The 17284-nt window shown below is 36.3% G+C and overlaps 1 protein-coding gene across 12 annotated transcripts in view; it reads left to right on the top strand.

Moving 5' to 3' along the window:
* The window catches only part of LOC143225325 (putative protein kinase C delta type homolog), a 53084-nt gene that overhangs the window by 27614 nt on the left and 8186 nt on the right, over nucleotides 1-17284 (top strand). For 8 of the 12 annotated variants that reach the window (XM_076454502.1, XM_076454500.1, XM_076454506.1 and 5 more), the window contains 8 exons: nucleotides 1026-1182; nucleotides 1760-1791; nucleotides 6740-6825; nucleotides 7937-7996; nucleotides 9725-9854; nucleotides 14115-14216; nucleotides 15252-15529; nucleotides 16602-16775. In XM_076454502.1, the coding sequence (XP_076310617.1) occupies nucleotides 1026-1182; nucleotides 1760-1791; nucleotides 6740-6825; nucleotides 7937-7996; nucleotides 9725-9854; nucleotides 14115-14216; nucleotides 15252-15529; nucleotides 16602-16775 (1019 nt within the window). The remainder of the gene's footprint in view (nucleotides 1-1025; nucleotides 1183-1759; nucleotides 1792-6739; nucleotides 6826-7936; nucleotides 7997-9724; nucleotides 9855-14114; nucleotides 14217-15251; nucleotides 15530-16601; nucleotides 16776-17284) is intronic. The other 4 variants (XM_076454508.1, XM_076454503.1, XM_076454499.1 and 1 more) reach the window with 1 other exon arrangement.

The following is a 17284-nucleotide window of genomic DNA, read 5'->3' as shown; positions in this document are numbered from 1 at the left end:
TATGCATGAAATAGATTTGGTTTGTTTTGACTTTCGCGTAAAGTTAGCTGTCCCTATTTCAGCAGTGTAAGACTAGATCACCCACCGCCAACTCTTGGACTACTCTTTTACCAACGAATAGTGGAGTTGACCGTCACATTATAACACTTCCACAGCTGAAAGAGCGAATGTGTTTGGTGTGTTAGGGATTCGAACTCGCGACCCTGAGATCACTAGTCGATAGCCCTAGCCACCAGACCATGCCATGCCCACAGAAGTAGAATTTACACATATCGGATCGTGCACTCTATTTTCAGCTTCGATATTGGCCTGACATGTTCTAGTGATAAGGGTTTGACATGTCCTGGTGGTTAGGACACTCGACTCGCAGTCTAAGGGTCGCGGGTTTGAATTCCGTCATCGAACATGTTTACCCTTTCAGCCGTGGAAACGTTTATATGTGACCTAATCCTACTTTTCACTGGTAAATCCAGGGTTTTATTCGTCGCGATAGACAAAGCATAGATCGACCATTGTGTAGCTGTTAGCTAAAACAAACAAATAATGGCCGCGGGAAATTAAATCCGTACAGTGCTGCAAGAAACTGAAATACGACTTTATATTATTAACCTCATCCATTTACTAAACTGTCTTTTCAGTCTGGCATAAACGCTGGTTAGACCATGACCCCACCTCCCTGTGAAATTATTGAATGAATAAGGAAATGACCAGTAAAAAGCGTAAACAAAGAATTAGAAGTGGTTTTAGAAATAGTACTGTCGGTCAATGTCATGTTTGAAAAATGGTACGGTAAGTCGATGTCATGGTTGAAAATTTTACCACAACGGACCTGTATGCTAGTTTACCTAAAATGTTTGAACAGTAAAATTGTTTAATAATTTGATATAAGAATCTCCTTAACCTGTGATAGGCCAGTAAAGAAAGTAGCGTTAATGATGTCGTTGCAGTGTTGGTCAAGATAATTTTCCCACGTCACAAATACCTATTATTCACGTTTTCAATACCCAACGTTTATTTTCTATTAGTTCCATTGTTAGAAGACGAACAGGAGACAGCTGGAGGAATCACGAAACGTCGAGTCGCCATTAAGCATCAGAAAGTTCACGAAGTAAACGGACATAAATTTATTGCCAAGTTTTTCAGGCAGCCAACATTCTGTGCCTTCTGCAAAGAGTTCATGTGGTAAGAATGCTTAACTAAAGATGATTAAAGAGATGTATGTGTAACTAATTCACAAATAGTAACAAGAAATATATTCAGTGTAATCACAATGTTTATTAGCCTAAAGCAAATTGAAGCTATTAATATTGGATGCATGCAGATAACTAAGCCTCGTACGAATCTATAAGCGCTTTATAATACAATGTATGTTTTTATAACTTTTAGCTTTAATTGAAATGTGAAATGATACATGATTTTATTTTATTCTATTTTGTTCTTAAATACTTTTTTTTTCATATTAAATTTTGTATCTGGTTTTATTTGACACACGAAATACTTGAAGTCCAGAGGTGAAATTCTCAAAAAAAAAAAAGTAAAGGAACTTAGTTGGGAGAAGTGAATCTGTTTTTGAAAATGAAAAAAGAAATCTGTGTGTGAGCATGAAAAAAAACGACAAAGAAGCTCAAACACGTCCATAAACTAGTATCGGCAGAATTTCACCTCTGATATTAGACTTTTTTATATATATCGTATTCAAACAGTTTTACTGGCTGTGTTACCAATGATTTTGCAAAATATCGTTTAATTATTTCTTCAGGGGTTTTGGAAAGCAAGGCTACCAATGTCAAAGTAAGTAGTATCCACAAACGATTACGTTAAAGTTAAGGCAATTTTAATATTGTCGACCTACCTAAATACTTAATATTTGTTTCTCTTGTAAGATAAAAAGCATGTATATATACATACATATAGTAAAACCATAGCTTCTTGGTAGAGAACATGAGAACTGAACCGAGGATTTTCTGTTCATCAAATTATTAATCTAATAATTCAAATTATCCATAATAGGAAATTCCTATATTGTGTGTTTTGGGTTCTGTTCTGTTAATTAGAAATGCTTTGATGGGTAAATGTCAGTAGCTAGGGCCCGACTTGAGGAAAAAGAATGCTAGGTGGGACGGTATGAGACAAGGGAGTTACAAGGTGTCAGAGACTGAATAGTTCCTTTATGTTCCACTAGGAAGCTGATAGTTCCAAAACATGTCACCAGAGGTTGTATTGTTATGATTGGAAAATGGTGTGTCAGATATTTCTAAAGTGTAGGACAAAGAGGTCATCTATGATGCATGAGCTGCTATGTATTTCACAAACAAACCACCGGAGGGTGTTATAGATCATATGATATTACATCATGTTAAACATTTTTGTTATATATCTTGATAATTTGTATAAAACATTCATACTTCATTCTTTAGATATATGACGTTAGATTATCTTATAGGGCTGTTTTTTTATCCGAAACCATTAACACTTAAATATTTTTGTGTCCAATATATAACCAGTAGTACAATATTCAGTTTATCGTGATCTGTTTTTATTCTTATGCTCAATTTCTGTAGATTAAAATTTCAAGAGAGATGATAATTGTAACCTTTCAGGCACAAGGAACTTGCGACGTGCACATTCATCTTTTGAAACACAATGAAACCTCTGATATAAAACTGCAACCGTAACTACAAAACACGTAAACCAAACTTTCAATACGTACACGTACAAAACGTATGCGACAGTTATCACAACAATCACTTTAGGATAAATCTGATACTATACAACGGTCAGTGCAAACGTACTTTTTATGTGACGTTGGCAATGACACACACAACACTTGAGGTCGATTCCAGGACTTTTAAGACAGAGATCTGTGTGATTGGTTAAAGAACAATGTGTACTTGACCTCTGATCTTTATGTTTTGTTATTAATGGCTCAACTCATAGATTCTGATTCTGGAAACAGACCCAAGAATTAAAATTCCGGGCAATGGAGAAACGTTTGTTTTGTTAATAACAAACTCTTTACATAATATGACGTATTTAAAGTTTTAAGACTTGAACGTCCACTTATTTTGTAAATACGAAGCACATTGGAAATATAATACGTAGATAACGATTGGAAAAGTTAATAGTGTAATATAAACAATAAAATCTGGTTTATGTTTTTTTTTGTATTACGGATACAACGATATCTGTTCACAGAAGTTATTGGATTGTTTAGTTGATTGGTTATTAGCTTTAATTTGAGTGAACTTCTTACAAACTTTTATATATTTCTACGTTGACTGGGTGACTGTTTGTTTTCATATATCCAAGAATGTATTTACAGATACAAACTAGAGATACTTCCTTAGGTCCCCCGACATGCTCTGTTTCGAAAGTAAATTAAACCAGAATTAAGAGTAACAAATATATTTCTTTCTTGTTTTTGAAGTTCATATGTCACGTAGCACAATTCTTCTCGTGATTCATGTCACGTGCACATTTTACTAACTTCACGACAGTACAGATTGCAAATATTAAGCGTCATTTTAATGTCTACTGACTGACTGATAGACAACACATTACTATATGTAGTACGAAAGGTCAAAACAGATGACTTTTCTAGGCGGTTTTTAGACCTCTATCAGGAAGATAACATAACTTTAGAAGGAAAAAAATCCTGTATGAAAAATATGTATATAATAACACACCCGTGGTTGCTAAGTTGTATATATTAATTATGTTTGACCTATAATTTCAGTAGTCACGTTAAAGTTTAAATATTTATGAAAATCGGGCTGTATTTGTCATTGAACTATATTTCAGGTAAGGTTTATTTTGGTACATATAAAACTATGTCTGACTCTAAAACTATGTGAAAACATATTATGAATTTATCACGAGTTACTTATATTAGAAACGTCTTTACATGTGATTTATTATTCTGAATTTATTTATGGTTAATATTGGACAGTTTTTGGAAATTAAGATTATTTGTGTCGCTGTATCTTTTATTATTATACATTCATTAGGTTCGTTCGAAGTGAAACAAAAATATATACGAGTTTATTTTTCTCGACGTGAATCTAATATTGTCCAATATTACAAAACACAGGTGATTACAAGTTATGTTTCACAACTCAATGTCGTTGACACACATTTGACTAATATCAAAGGTCAACAGGAGAGATAACATTGTTTACAACCGAATTTTACCTGTTGCACTTGGCACCAAATATGTTGACGATGATTCACCTCGCACCTTGGTGAGAGTCCCCCGCTAGTACAACGGTAAGTCTACGGATTTAAAACGCTAAAATCAAGGGTTCGATTCCTCTCGATGGACACAGCAGATAGCCTGATCTCACTTTGCTATAACACACACACACACACACTTCAGTGAGAAATAAAGGAAAGCCGGGAGTTGTAATTGATTACACTGGGGAACACTCATTTTGTTGCATTTAAAAAAAGACCTTTCTATAGTCAATTTGAGTGTGTTGATTTCAAATCTGAAGTCGGTTTTTGTCTGCAAGCTACAGATTTTATGCAATTTGACATTTTTATTTATTTTTTTCATGTTTCGTTATTATAGGAAATTATAGGAATAGCTTATCAATTTGTTTGTGTATTTTATTCAGGTAGGAATTTGCGTTTGTAACTTTTGCGTTTGTACACTTCATCTGGACAATCTCGTTTAATGCTCCAGCAGCAGTCAGCCATCATACTTTTGTCCCAACGCCCTTGGTAGCGTTCTTCCATGACATTTAGGTCTTGGTGGAATCGTTCTCCTTGTTTGTCACTCACAGCCCCCAGGTTGTCAGGGAACTTATCAAGGTGGCTGTTCAAAAAATGGACGTGAAAATGCTTATACATGGTTTACGCAAGTTCACATTTGTACAATTTCATTAACCTCAAATTGCATACAAACTAGAGCTTGTAGAGAAAACCTAATTTCAGATTTGAAATCAGCGCCTAAAACTCCTTCAGAATCAGTTAAAATATCCAATGCAACTCAAAGTTACTGAAAAAGTGTTCCCCAGTGTTATTTAAATTATAATTAATTAATTAACAGAAGTGTAGTTTGTTTTGTTTTTAATTTCGCGCAAAGCTACACGAGGGCTATCTGCGGTAGCCGTTCCTAATTTAGCAGTGCAAGACGAGAGGGAAGGCAGCTAATCATCACCACCCACCGCCAACTCTTGGGCTACTCTTTTACTAACGAATAATGGGATTGATCAAACATTATAACGCCCTCACGGCTAAAAGGTTGAGCATGTTTGGTGTGACGCGGATTCGAACCCACGACCCTAGGATTACGAGTTGAGTGCTTTAACCACCTGACCATGCCAAGCCCAGAAGTGTAGTAAAATCTATATAAGTACTGTCGTATGTCTGTATAACTACTTCGCAGGGTGTTGATGTATTTTCATTAACATTTATATGGAGGTTCGTTAGGTGCATGGAGAGATAGATGCATATAGATTTGCGGTTTTTATGGGCGTTTTTTTACAATTACATATAAGTGAAGCAACTTTTTATGTACAATTTTTCATTAATCATAAATATGCATAGCATCCGTCCAGGGGGCGGTTACTCGAGCAAGTAATAAATATATTAAATATACTTATTTTAAATATAATAATATTAAAAACCAACAATAGTAATAAGTGAAAAAGTGTTTATAATATCCGTAAATGAAATATAATATTAACGTTCGTAAATTATACTTCATGTATGCAGAAGCAGTAACAATCAATGTAGGCCCGGCATGGCAAGGTAGTAAAGCCGCTCGCCTACTAATCTTGAGGATCGCGGGTTCAAATCCCCATCGCCTCAAAAATGCTTGCCCTTTCAGCCATGGGAGCGTTATAATGTGACGGTCGATAATAATCGTGTTTAAATTATATTTTCTTGTCATGCTGGTTAATCTTTGTCACTAATGGGTGGTCTCGCGGACCCCTGTTGTGATATGCGAATCAATAATTGACAGTTTAAATTAGCGTACAATGCATATATAGGGTGTGATTGTTAACACGTAAAGTAATCTCTCAAAAACGCTTCGTTTCTGAAGTAAATTTGATCATTTTAAAAGCTACAGTAGCTTGACAAACAAGAATACCCTCTGATGATACGATCTGGAACCACATAATAAACATCTGCCTGTACATATTAGATGAGCTCATCGCTTTCTAGTTAGATACTTTGGAACTATCCGTCCCTAATGACGCATCATGGAAGTTTCTACCCTTTTACCACGCCTTCTGGTGCCACTTCGTAAAACTATAACGTTACGCGACTTCTTGGTCTCAAGCTTTCCGTCCCGTCATGGCGAGGTTTTCAGGGTACTCGACTCGTAATATGAAGTTCGAATTCCCGTCAGACTAAACGTGCTTGCCCTTTCAGCCATGAAGGCGTTATAATGTCAATACCACTATTCGTTGGTAAAGGAGTAACCCAAAAGTTGGCGGTGGGTGGCGATGGCAAGCTGCCTTCCCTCTAGTCTTACACTGCTAAATTAGGGATGGATAGCGCAAATAGCCCTTGTGTAGCTTTGCGCGAAATACAAAAAAAAAAAAAAATCTAGTTTACTTTCCAATTGCCTGAGCCAGCCTTTCAGGCGCTACTATCCATTTTCCTCAGGTCAGATTGGTTGGATATTAATGTCTTCTCTTTTCTGTTAGCTAAAATGTTTCGGAAGAGTTTTTGTGCTATTGTCGTTTTATCCTCTTTAATCAAAACGAGTTTGAACTTTCTTATACAGCTTGCGAAGTAGCTGTACACAAGCGTTGTCATGACAAATTTTTAGGAAAATGTCCTGAAGCTGGAAAGGATTCCCAGAAGACAGTGGTGAGTTATAGGTATTTTATAAGAGTCTTGTAGCACTTGTCAACAACAAATTTACTTATGATATGCAATTAAGTAACGACAATTTAACACTATCGTGTATAGTTATTATACATGTTTCATGAATGAGACTGCACGTACGTGAGTGATGAACTATTTAGTATTTTTTCTTAGTATTATCCCCGTAACACAAATATACTCGCCCTTTCAACCGTGGGGATTTTATAATTTATACGGTCAGTTCGTTGGTAAAAGAGTAGCCAAGAGTTGGCGATGGGTGGTGATGACTAGCTGCCTTCCCTCTTGTCTTACACTGCAAAATTAGTGACGGCTAGCGCAGATAGCCCTCGTGTAGCTTTGCGCGAAATTAAAAAACAAACTCTTAGTATTAATTTTTGCCCGCCCCCACAGTAGCTCAACGGTAATTTCGAAGAGTTATAACACTAAAAGGCCCATTTGTATAGCATTGGATATAACGACAAACGAGACAAAACCAAACCGTTTATACAAACAAGGTAGTGTTAGGTTTGTTCGTTTGAAAATTCCATGGTAAGAACTGTTACGTTTGAGTAGCAACAAACATGTCGTGGATATATTTTCATTGAAATGCATGTCTCGAAAATAGCTACAACCCAGATTTCGTGCATGTATTTTAACTGAAATGTTTGTCTTGGAGATAGCTACAACCTCTTGAACTGAAATCGTCCACCACTAAGAATTCCAAACATCTTTGTTTGCAGACAATCTGCATTTGTAATCGGGGACACGACTTACTACATAATAACGGTATAATTTAACAAAACAAAATGAGCATGTAAATATTGAGTATCATATTAACCACATACTTAATGCTGTAATGCGATGGGTGCACCTGTTTTGGTGGGCACAGGTGATGGAAATCCCATTTCGCATAGAGACATAGTGGTAAATAAAATTGAAAAAACGTAATTGTTTGGGCTTCAGTTCCTGGGTCCTTTACAGTACTCCGGATGCAAAACTCTAATCGTGTATTTCTTCTAGATTCTGACCTAAACGTTCCGTTCCAAGAAAGTTTCACATTATATATGTAAAAACGGCTCGTTTGGGTTGAGAATTTTTTTTTTTTTTTACGTAGAGGAGCGAACAACGTTTCGACCTTCATCGTTCATCGTCAGGTTCACAAAGAAAGAAAGAGGTAACTGACCGGAAGCTGACCACATGTTGGAAAGGGGTTGTGTAACTGAGTGTCGGAATATAGAGGGCGTGCTTAGATGTTTGAATATATAATTTTATGTTATTTATTTTATTATTATTATTTATTTTATTAAATATTTAATATAGGTATAAAGGTGTTCCTTTGTATTGGTTTATTTTGGGCTTGAGTTGTTGTATAAGTAAGGCTTCTTTAATTTTGCGCTTTTTATGTCTGTTTCTTTATTTAGTATTTGAGTGTTTTCTATGGTTGTGTTGTGTTTATTTGACTTGCAGTGTTCGAAAACGTGTGAAGGTGACTTTTTATGTTCTTTGAATCTGGTTTCCATTTTTCTACTTGTTTCTCCAATATAGATGTCGTGGCAGTTATCACATTGTATTTTATAAATAATGTTGGTTTGGTGTTTGTCAGTGTAGTTTTTACAAAGTATAGACCTCAGTTTTGTGCCTGGTTTTGAATAAATTTGGTATTAACTGGAATGTCATATTTTGTCAACCCAAACGAGCCGTTTCTACATATATATTTTTCTCTACAAGTGGGTTTTCTCGACATCACTGGTTAAAGTTTCACATTGTACTGTTCTTCTTTACCAGAGATACCAGCAGAGTGAACATGATTTTCAAAATCTCTAGAACATCTTACTACAGGACACGTTTTCGCCCCTCGCCCTTTCCCAAGAGGCACAGTGGTAATTCTGTGGACCTTTAACGCTAAGAACTGGGTATCGAAACTCGGTGTGGACACAGCACAGGTAGCTCATTGTGTAGCTTTATGTTGAACTACAAACAAACGTGGGGTTTTAGACTCCTCCATATGGACAGGTGGCGAGGGCGCTTGACTCGTAATCTAAGGGTTATGGGTTCGAACCCTCATCATACCAAACGTGCTCGCCCTTTCAGCCGTGGGGGTGTTGTAATGTGACGGTCAATCCCACTAGTCGTTGGTAAAATAGTAGCCCAAGAGTTGGTGGTGGGTGGTGATGACTAGCTGCCTTCCCTCTAGTCTTACACTGCTGAATTAGGGACGGCTAGCACAGATAGACCTCGAGTAGCTTTGTGCGAAATTCAAAAACAAACAAACAAAAAGGCTCTACCACTAAATTTATACACATTCTTTCTGATGATATAGCAAAATTTTTCTAGTCAGAAGTGTTGTGATTGCTTCAGGATCTATAAAGTATTCTGTAAATTTGAAGACCCCACCCCTTAAACGGAGCTTTCTACACATCAGCACTCTGCGTATCACAGCATAGGAATTTCTATGTCCCATTCTGAAATTTTCTAATCATGTATGTTGTTTTCACATATTAAAAACAAAAAGTAACTGAGATGCTAGTTAATAATCCAGGACACATAATTCATCACAATATTCCTGTAAACCAACCAAAAGGATTGGTGAGATAAAACTGTTTTTTGTTTTGTTTATCGTAAGTAGCGATGTTTTCCATAAAATAATATAGATGACGTTTAATACAGATTTATTATAATGATAAGTGAGCTTTAGTTTGATTGTTTTTGTTCTTGTTTACTTATATAAATAAAAACAGTAAACAAAAGTCTGAATCTAAGGTATTATCGTTTCACTAATGATCAATTAACTACGTTAAAAAATTAAATATACTTTTTTCCGACATGTACCATTGTAAAATCAGTAAATGGATTAAATCAGAGCATATTTTATGTGACTCAGTGTTTAATATGTGATTTCCAGTACTTGAGAGAGAGGTTTAAGATCAACGTGCCCCACCGGTTCAACGTGTATAACTACATGAGCCCCACCTTCTGTGACCACTGTGGCTCTCTCCTCTACGGGCTGTTTCGTCAGGGATTGAAATGTGATCGTAAGTTAGTCTATTGATAATCGAACCAAACTTAAAGTACGCAGAACTTCTCAGATACTTTATTCTGTAAATGTTTCTTAGATTATAAAAAAAAAAATTATATTTTATAGAACGTTGAGCCCTAACCGTATAAAATAAACATTTAAAAAACAACGTAACCGATATCAAGATTTTTGTAGTTAGAAATTACTACATCATAATTACTTCTACAGTTGTTCATATTATATTGTTTTCCTATAAATATTCTAATTTATTACACTTTTAATGTGTTTCTTTTCAGAAAGATCTGTTTGTTTGCGGAAGATAAACGTATCAAGTATTTGTCTAATTAATCGATCAAAATAAACATTTAATATCGACAAATTTCTGAAGATACAGTGACACTTGATAGAACTCGTGAAGCAGTGTAATATATATTCAAGGGCTGACAATCACCCAACAAAAAATAAATGCCTTAAACTCATATAAGACAAACAATAGAAATAAATGCCTTAAACTCATGTAAGACAAACAATAGAAATAAATGCTTTAAACCAATGTAAGACAAACAATAGAAATAAGTGCTTTAAACCCATGTAAAACAAATAATAGAAATAAGTGCCTTTTCTGGGCGAGTATATTGGTATAGAGGACTATTCGGGTGTTTTGTTTGAAATAGAATTAACTCACCATCCTTCTTTAATTTGTAATTTGTTATTATGGTCCTTGTTTTAAATAATTATGTTATTACTTCAATACCCGTGTGTAGTTTGATCACTTATTTTAAGCATTTAAAACACTTACTGTTTTCCGAAATAAATACAGTGATACCTCGGTTCTCGAACGACTCCCTTCACGGAACAATTCGGTTTTCGAACATATTGTTTGAGAAAAAAATGTTTCGGTTGTCGAACATAAACTCGGTTCCCGAACCAAGCTCTCGTGGCCCGAACCTTCGAAATAACCCGACTGATGACCCGAACGACCCTTCGACCATTTTCGACCCACGCTAAGCTTGCCCAAAACATTTTACCCGCACCTGTCGCTTAGACCACACTCCCGCTAAAATCTGCTGTGAACGTTCTCTTTTTTCTTTGTTGTTTTTTGTGTTTTTCTAAATATTCTGATTAAATAAGCCACCATGGGGTCAAAGAAGGATAATGAAAGCAGCAAACCAAAAAGAAAAGTTGTTAGAGCTACAATAAAGGTGAAAAAAGATCTCATAGCGAAGTATGAGAGTGGTATTCGTGTGTCTGACCTTGCTACACAGTTTGGTATGGCGAAGTCTACAGTCTGCACCATACTGAAAAATAAAGAGGTCATCAAAGGAGCTGATATTGCAAAAGAGTGACAGTGCTTACGAAACAAAGATGACAAACAATGGAAGAGGTAGAAAAACTTGTTGATTTGGGTTAACTAAATTCAGTTAGCTAGTGATAACATTTCTGAGACCGTCATTTGTGAGAAAGCAAAGCAGTTGCATGCTGACCTCCTGGAAACAAAGATCACAATCAATGGAAGAGGTAGAAAAACTGTTGTTGATTTGGGCAAACGAAAAAACAGTTAGCTGGTGATAGCATTTCTGAGACCATCATTTGTGAGAAAGCAAAGCAGTTGCATGCTGACCTCCTGAAAAACACCCCTGGAACGAGTGCTGATACAAGTGATGCCTTTAAGGCTAGTAGGGGGTGATTTGAAAAATTTAGGAAGAGAAGTGGTATACATAGAGTGGTGAGACATGGGAAGGGTGCCAGTTCTAACAAAGTCGATGCTGATATATGTGTCAGGGAATTTAAGGACTATGTAGAAGCTGAGGGTTTTATTCCCCAACAAGTGTTCACCTGTGATGAGACAAGCCTCTTTTGGAAGAAAATGCCAAAGAGGACCTACATCACCAAGGAGGAGAAGTCACTGCTAGGACACAAGCCAATGAAGGACAGGCTAACTCTATTGTTATGTAGTAATGCAAGTGGGGACTTAAAACTTAAGCCTTTGCTTGTGTACCATTCTGAGAACCCGAGGGTTTTCAAGAAAAATAATGTCCTGAAAAGTAAACTAAATGTCATGTGGAGAGCTAATAGTAAATCATGGGTAACCAGGCATTTTTTTATGGAGTGGATCCATGAAGTGTTTGCCCCAAGTGTAAAGAATTACTTACTTCACGGAAAAACAGTTGTCACTCAAGGCCTTTCTTGTGATGGAAAATGTGCCTGGTCACCCACCAGGCTTAGAGGATTGGTTGGTGGAAAAGTACAGTTTCATTACGATGAAGCTCTTGCCCCCCTAACACGACTCTTTCATTCAGCCCATGGACCAGCAGGTCATATCGAACTTTAAGAAACTCTACACCAAAGCACTGTTTTAAAGGTGCTTTGAAGTGACCTCTGACACAGAGTTAACCCTCAGAGAGTTCTGGAAAAATCACTTTAATATCCTCCATTGCTTGAGGATCATAGACAAAGCCTGGAGTGAAGTGTCTTTGAGGACCATGAACTCAGCCTAGAAGAAATTGTGGCCAGACTCAGTAGCAGATAGAAACTTTGAAGGCTTTGAGGCTGAGCCTGTTGTCGAGGATATTGTCTCACTAGACAAGTGTATGGGCTTGAATGTGAGTGGTGATGATGTGGAGAATTGGTGGGAGACCACAACATTGAGCTCACCACGGAAGAACTCCAAGACCTTCAGAAGGAGCAGCAACAGAATGCAACTGAGAAAGTGTCTTCAGATGAGGAGGAAGGGAGGGAGGATGTTCCTAGTTCACTAATGAAGGAAATGTGTGGAAAATAAGAAGAGTTACAAAGTTTTGTGGAAAACTTTCACCCTGACAAAGCTGTAGCAAATCGCAGCATAAACTTTTTCAATGACAATGTCATGTCTCACTTCAGAAACATTTAAAATGCAGGCAGAAACAAACCTCAATAGACAAGTTTTTAGTGAGAAATAGGTCAAGTGAGTCTCAAGCAGGTTGTAGCGGTGCAAAGAGACCGAAACGAGAAAGAACTCCAGAAGAAGAGTTACCTGACGTTTTTATGGGAGGTGACTCCCCTTCCAAACAATAATAACCCTCCTACTCTCCACGTTCCTCACCACCTTTCACTTACGCCATCAGCTCTCCTCAGCACAGTTAAAGTGCAGTTACATTTTCATTTATTGTTTTTTTTTTATTGTTTATAGTTTTTGTGGTTGACTTTATGCATGTAAGTATAAATAAGCAATATTTTTACATAAAATGCTTCATAATGCGTAATTTTTGGAGGTTTGTTACGGATTAATTTATTTTACAGTATTTCGTATGGGAAAAATTGATTCGGCTTTCGAACACCCTTCTGGAACGGATTAAGTTCGAGAACCGATGTTCCACTGTACTTCTTGTCCGCGTTAGAGGTGCTGGAATTTTTAATTCCTCGCTTTAATTCCTCGAAAAAAACACAACAAAAACAACAACAAGAAAACCCGATAATCAGTTGTAAAAACTGTTAATGTTGTATTGCGTGTCAATGAAATTCATCCTTCTGTTTACTACCAAAATAAACCCCAATAGCGATATACATTCAAACATAAGTTGTAGTAAAGCATACAGTAACACGTTTAAATCGATGTCTTTATTAATGCTAAATTTAATAGTTAAAAGTAAAAAGGCCATCGTGCCAGTATTTTGTATATTGTACAATGAAAGCCTTTTGTACGAAATCGCGTGGTCCGGCATGGCCAAGCGTGTTAAGGCGTGCGACTCGTAATCTGAGGGTCGCGAGTTCGCATCCCCGTGGCGCCAAACATGCTCGCCCTCCCAGCCGTGGGGCGTTCTAATGTGACGGTCAATCCCACTATTCGGTGGTAAAAGAGTAGCCCAAGAGTTGGCGGTGGGTGGTGATGACTAGCTGCCTTCCCTCTAGTCTTACACTGCTAAATTAGGGACGGCTAGCACAGATAGCCCTCGAGTAGCTTTGTGCGAAATTTAAAAAACAAAACAACAAACAACGAAATCGCGTACACGTAATCTTGTTCTTGTAAAATACAGATAAACACCACTAGGGATCTCTAAAGGATAAACCTCATTTTTTTTATTAGTTAATATTTCACGACAGTTGCAGTGTGCTGTAGAAACACTTTTGGAAATTCCCGACGAAACCTTTATGATGGAGAATTGCTGTCGTTAGTGCAGTGATATTCCCAAATAGGCTTACTGTAAGTAGACACTTAACTACTCGTGTACATATAGATACGTCTGTAAACTTTATCAAATTGTAGACATAAAATGGTTTGTTTTTCTAATCCTTATAGAATGCAGGTTGAACTGTCACCATAAGTGTGCTGGATATGTACCTAATTTGTGTGGAATAAACCAAAAGTTGATGTCAGAAATACTAGCGGTTGTGAAAAAAGGTTTGATATTTCTAAATGAATATTTTTTTAGTATATTTCTGCGAAGAGACATTATCACGACTTGATTCTTCTGACCAAGTGTTTCCTTCATATGATTTATTTTGTTGTTTTATAATTAAAGATGATGAACATATATGGTAAAATACATCTAATAGACTCATTTCTAGAAAGTGGAGAATTGAGTACTTTATATTAAAACGATTTGAGGCCTCACCATTCCACCACGTCTTAAGACATTTCTATTGGTCCAAATGTCCTTAAGAGTCCATCAAATACATAAAACAAGATTTGGGTTGTTTCTGATATACATATAAAGCTAAACAGGAGATATTTTCGCGCTTGGCATCCCTAATTTTGAATTTATACATTATAGAGAAAGCATGTCAACACCATTCAATTGCTAAATTTTAGGCTAAGTGAAGAGTGAAATGTTACCGTCACTTTTATAACGTACACACGACTCCAATGTACGTAGTGTGAATTTATTTTTGTTTAGTCACAGTACACAAACCATGGGCCCTTAGGTCCACAGTTCGACACGTTAATGACTAGGCCACGAGTAATTAAAAAATAAATCGTACCGAATATCGAGTGGCTAGATCCTGACACACATAAATATGTGTGCAAATAAATAAAGCCAAATTATTGTTAGTTTTTATAACAGATTTGGAGAGAAAGTGTGGTTATTGGTGTGACAAGGGACCTCTTCTATATAGAACTAAAGAATTATACCAAAATCAAAAATCGGTTATCTAAGCTTATCGATTAGTTGGATATTTATATATATTTATTTTGAGGATAACATTTTTTTAAATGCATAACAACAGATAAACGTTATTAAAGACCAACAATTATTTAATTAGCAGTTAATTTTAAACTTCACATTTTGTCAATTTATTATTATTCAATGGTCTATAATTATCAAACTTTCAATTTTTTTATTCATACTTAAAACTGTATTTATAACGTACAAGCTGTGTCGCACTTTTCTACTTCATCCACATTAAACCATTGAAGGGTCTTTCTCTAACGTAGACGTATTTCCAACAAGTGGGACCACGAAGGCAGGAGATGTTACAGACATGTCTTCATCGTTCGTGCTTCCACCATCACCGCTGACCAGTGACTCTGAGGAAGATTACGAACGCCTGTGGGAACAGGTTAGCGGTGAACCCTCTTCCTCTGAAACAGGTGAAGTGCTGACAGCTACAAACAACGTTAGTCCTAACATTTACAAATCTCGGCAGGAAAAAAAGTATACACTAAACGACTTCCGTCTGTTGAAGGTCCTGGGAAAGGGGAGCTTTGGAAAAGTAGGTTTAATGCCATCAGTCTCTTTGTAAGAAAATACGTAGCGTTATGTGTACTTGTCAATCTGTGTTCTATGTACAACACTTTCAACTTTATAGTTGAACAGACACACGAATAGAAATAAATGCATCGAAAAGGTTTGGGATCTTACAATAAAATTAAATTTGAAGGAAGAAAATTGATTTCTTTATTCTACCCAAACATATTGCACGGTTATCTTCCTTAATCATCCCAGATTTGGAAACAATAGACCAGAGGGAAGGCAGCTAGTCGTCACTGCCCACTGCCAACTCTTAGGCTACTATTTTACTAATGAATAGTGGGATTGACTATAATATTATAACGCCCCCACAGCTGAAAGGGCGAGTATGTTTGGTGTGACGGGAATTCGAATCCGCGACCTCAAATTAGAACTCGACCACTCTAACCACCTGGCCATGCCGGGCCTTTCAGTTATAATACATCTTCACTTGTCGTTCGTTAGTCGATAGGAGTTAAAAAGAGATGTTAAAATCAAACAGTTTGTTACTTCTTTTCATTTCTTGATGTACAGTAGGAGCCTCGTGTTTAAGGGCGCTCGACTTGCAACTTGAAGGCCGCAGGTTCGAATCCCCATCTTCGAACATGTCGGCCCTTTCAGCCAAGATTGAGTTATAATGTTGAAGTCATTCCCAATATTCATTGGCAAAAGAAAGCCTAAGAGTTGACAGTGGGTGGTGTTAACTAACTACTTTCCCTCTAATCTAATCACTGACAAATTGGGAACGACTACCGCAGATAGCCCTCGTGTTGCTTTGCGTGAAATCCGAACCAAGTACAGCTATTTTAACAACTTAATATTTACACTAATATTTGTTTTGTAATATATTGCATAATTATATTCTATATTTAAATTTTAATTAGTAACATTTACTGACTAATGTCATTAAAATTTGCTACAGCGTTAACTTTTTCCTTTAATTTTGAAAACATTTCACAAAAAAATGTTGGAAATCCAGTTTTGAATAATTTCTCGGTTTAATGATACAGCTTTTCAGTTTCCCTAGCTATTTTACTGTTGCGAATCGTTTACAGGTAATACTAGGAGAATTAACAAACGAAAAAAAGTTTTACGCTATCAAATGTTTGAAGAAAGACGTGATTCTAGAAGACGACGACATTGATTGCGTGAAGATTGAAAGGAAAGTTTTTACTCTAGGAAACAGTAATCCTTACCTTTGTTCCCTTCTTTGCAGCTTTCAAACTGAGGTATGGTTATTACGTGCTCAAAAGTTAATTAAATAAAATAATTAATAACTTTTAGAAACACTACTTACCTAAAGAACACAGTATCTAACACTAAGCCTAACCGACTTCATAAGTGAAGCTAAAGAGTTGGTGGAGAGCTACGGATGAAAACGTAAATATAATAATAATCACTAAAATGGCTTCAAGGTGGCTACAGATAAAAATGTAATTGTAATAATAATAATAGCTTATTGACTTCAAGGTGGCATATTTATGAATAGAATGAAGAGTTATTTACAACTAATATGTAAGATAAAAGTAAATCCGTATAAATCAAATCTATTAAAACAAAAAACACGTTCTAGGGGTTGTTTCCCTTCCACCCCTTCTAGATCGTCCAGTGTTTATCTCTTTCCTTCTTTTTCGTTTCATTTAAAGATTATAAAAATGTATTGAAGAAGCTGTATTGTACTATCATAATTTTTCATCTGACGATTCGAAGTTTCTTTAAAGATGGCATTATTTTTCAA

This window comes from Tachypleus tridentatus, chromosome 9 (genome assembly GCF_004210375.1).
Source record: "Tachypleus tridentatus isolate NWPU-2018 chromosome 9, ASM421037v1, whole genome shotgun sequence".
Classification (NCBI taxonomy): Eukaryota; Metazoa; Arthropoda; class Merostomata; order Xiphosura; family Limulidae; genus Tachypleus; species Tachypleus tridentatus.
The sequence above is the reverse complement of the archived record's forward strand: the minus strand, read 5'-3'. Positions and strand labels throughout refer to the sequence as shown.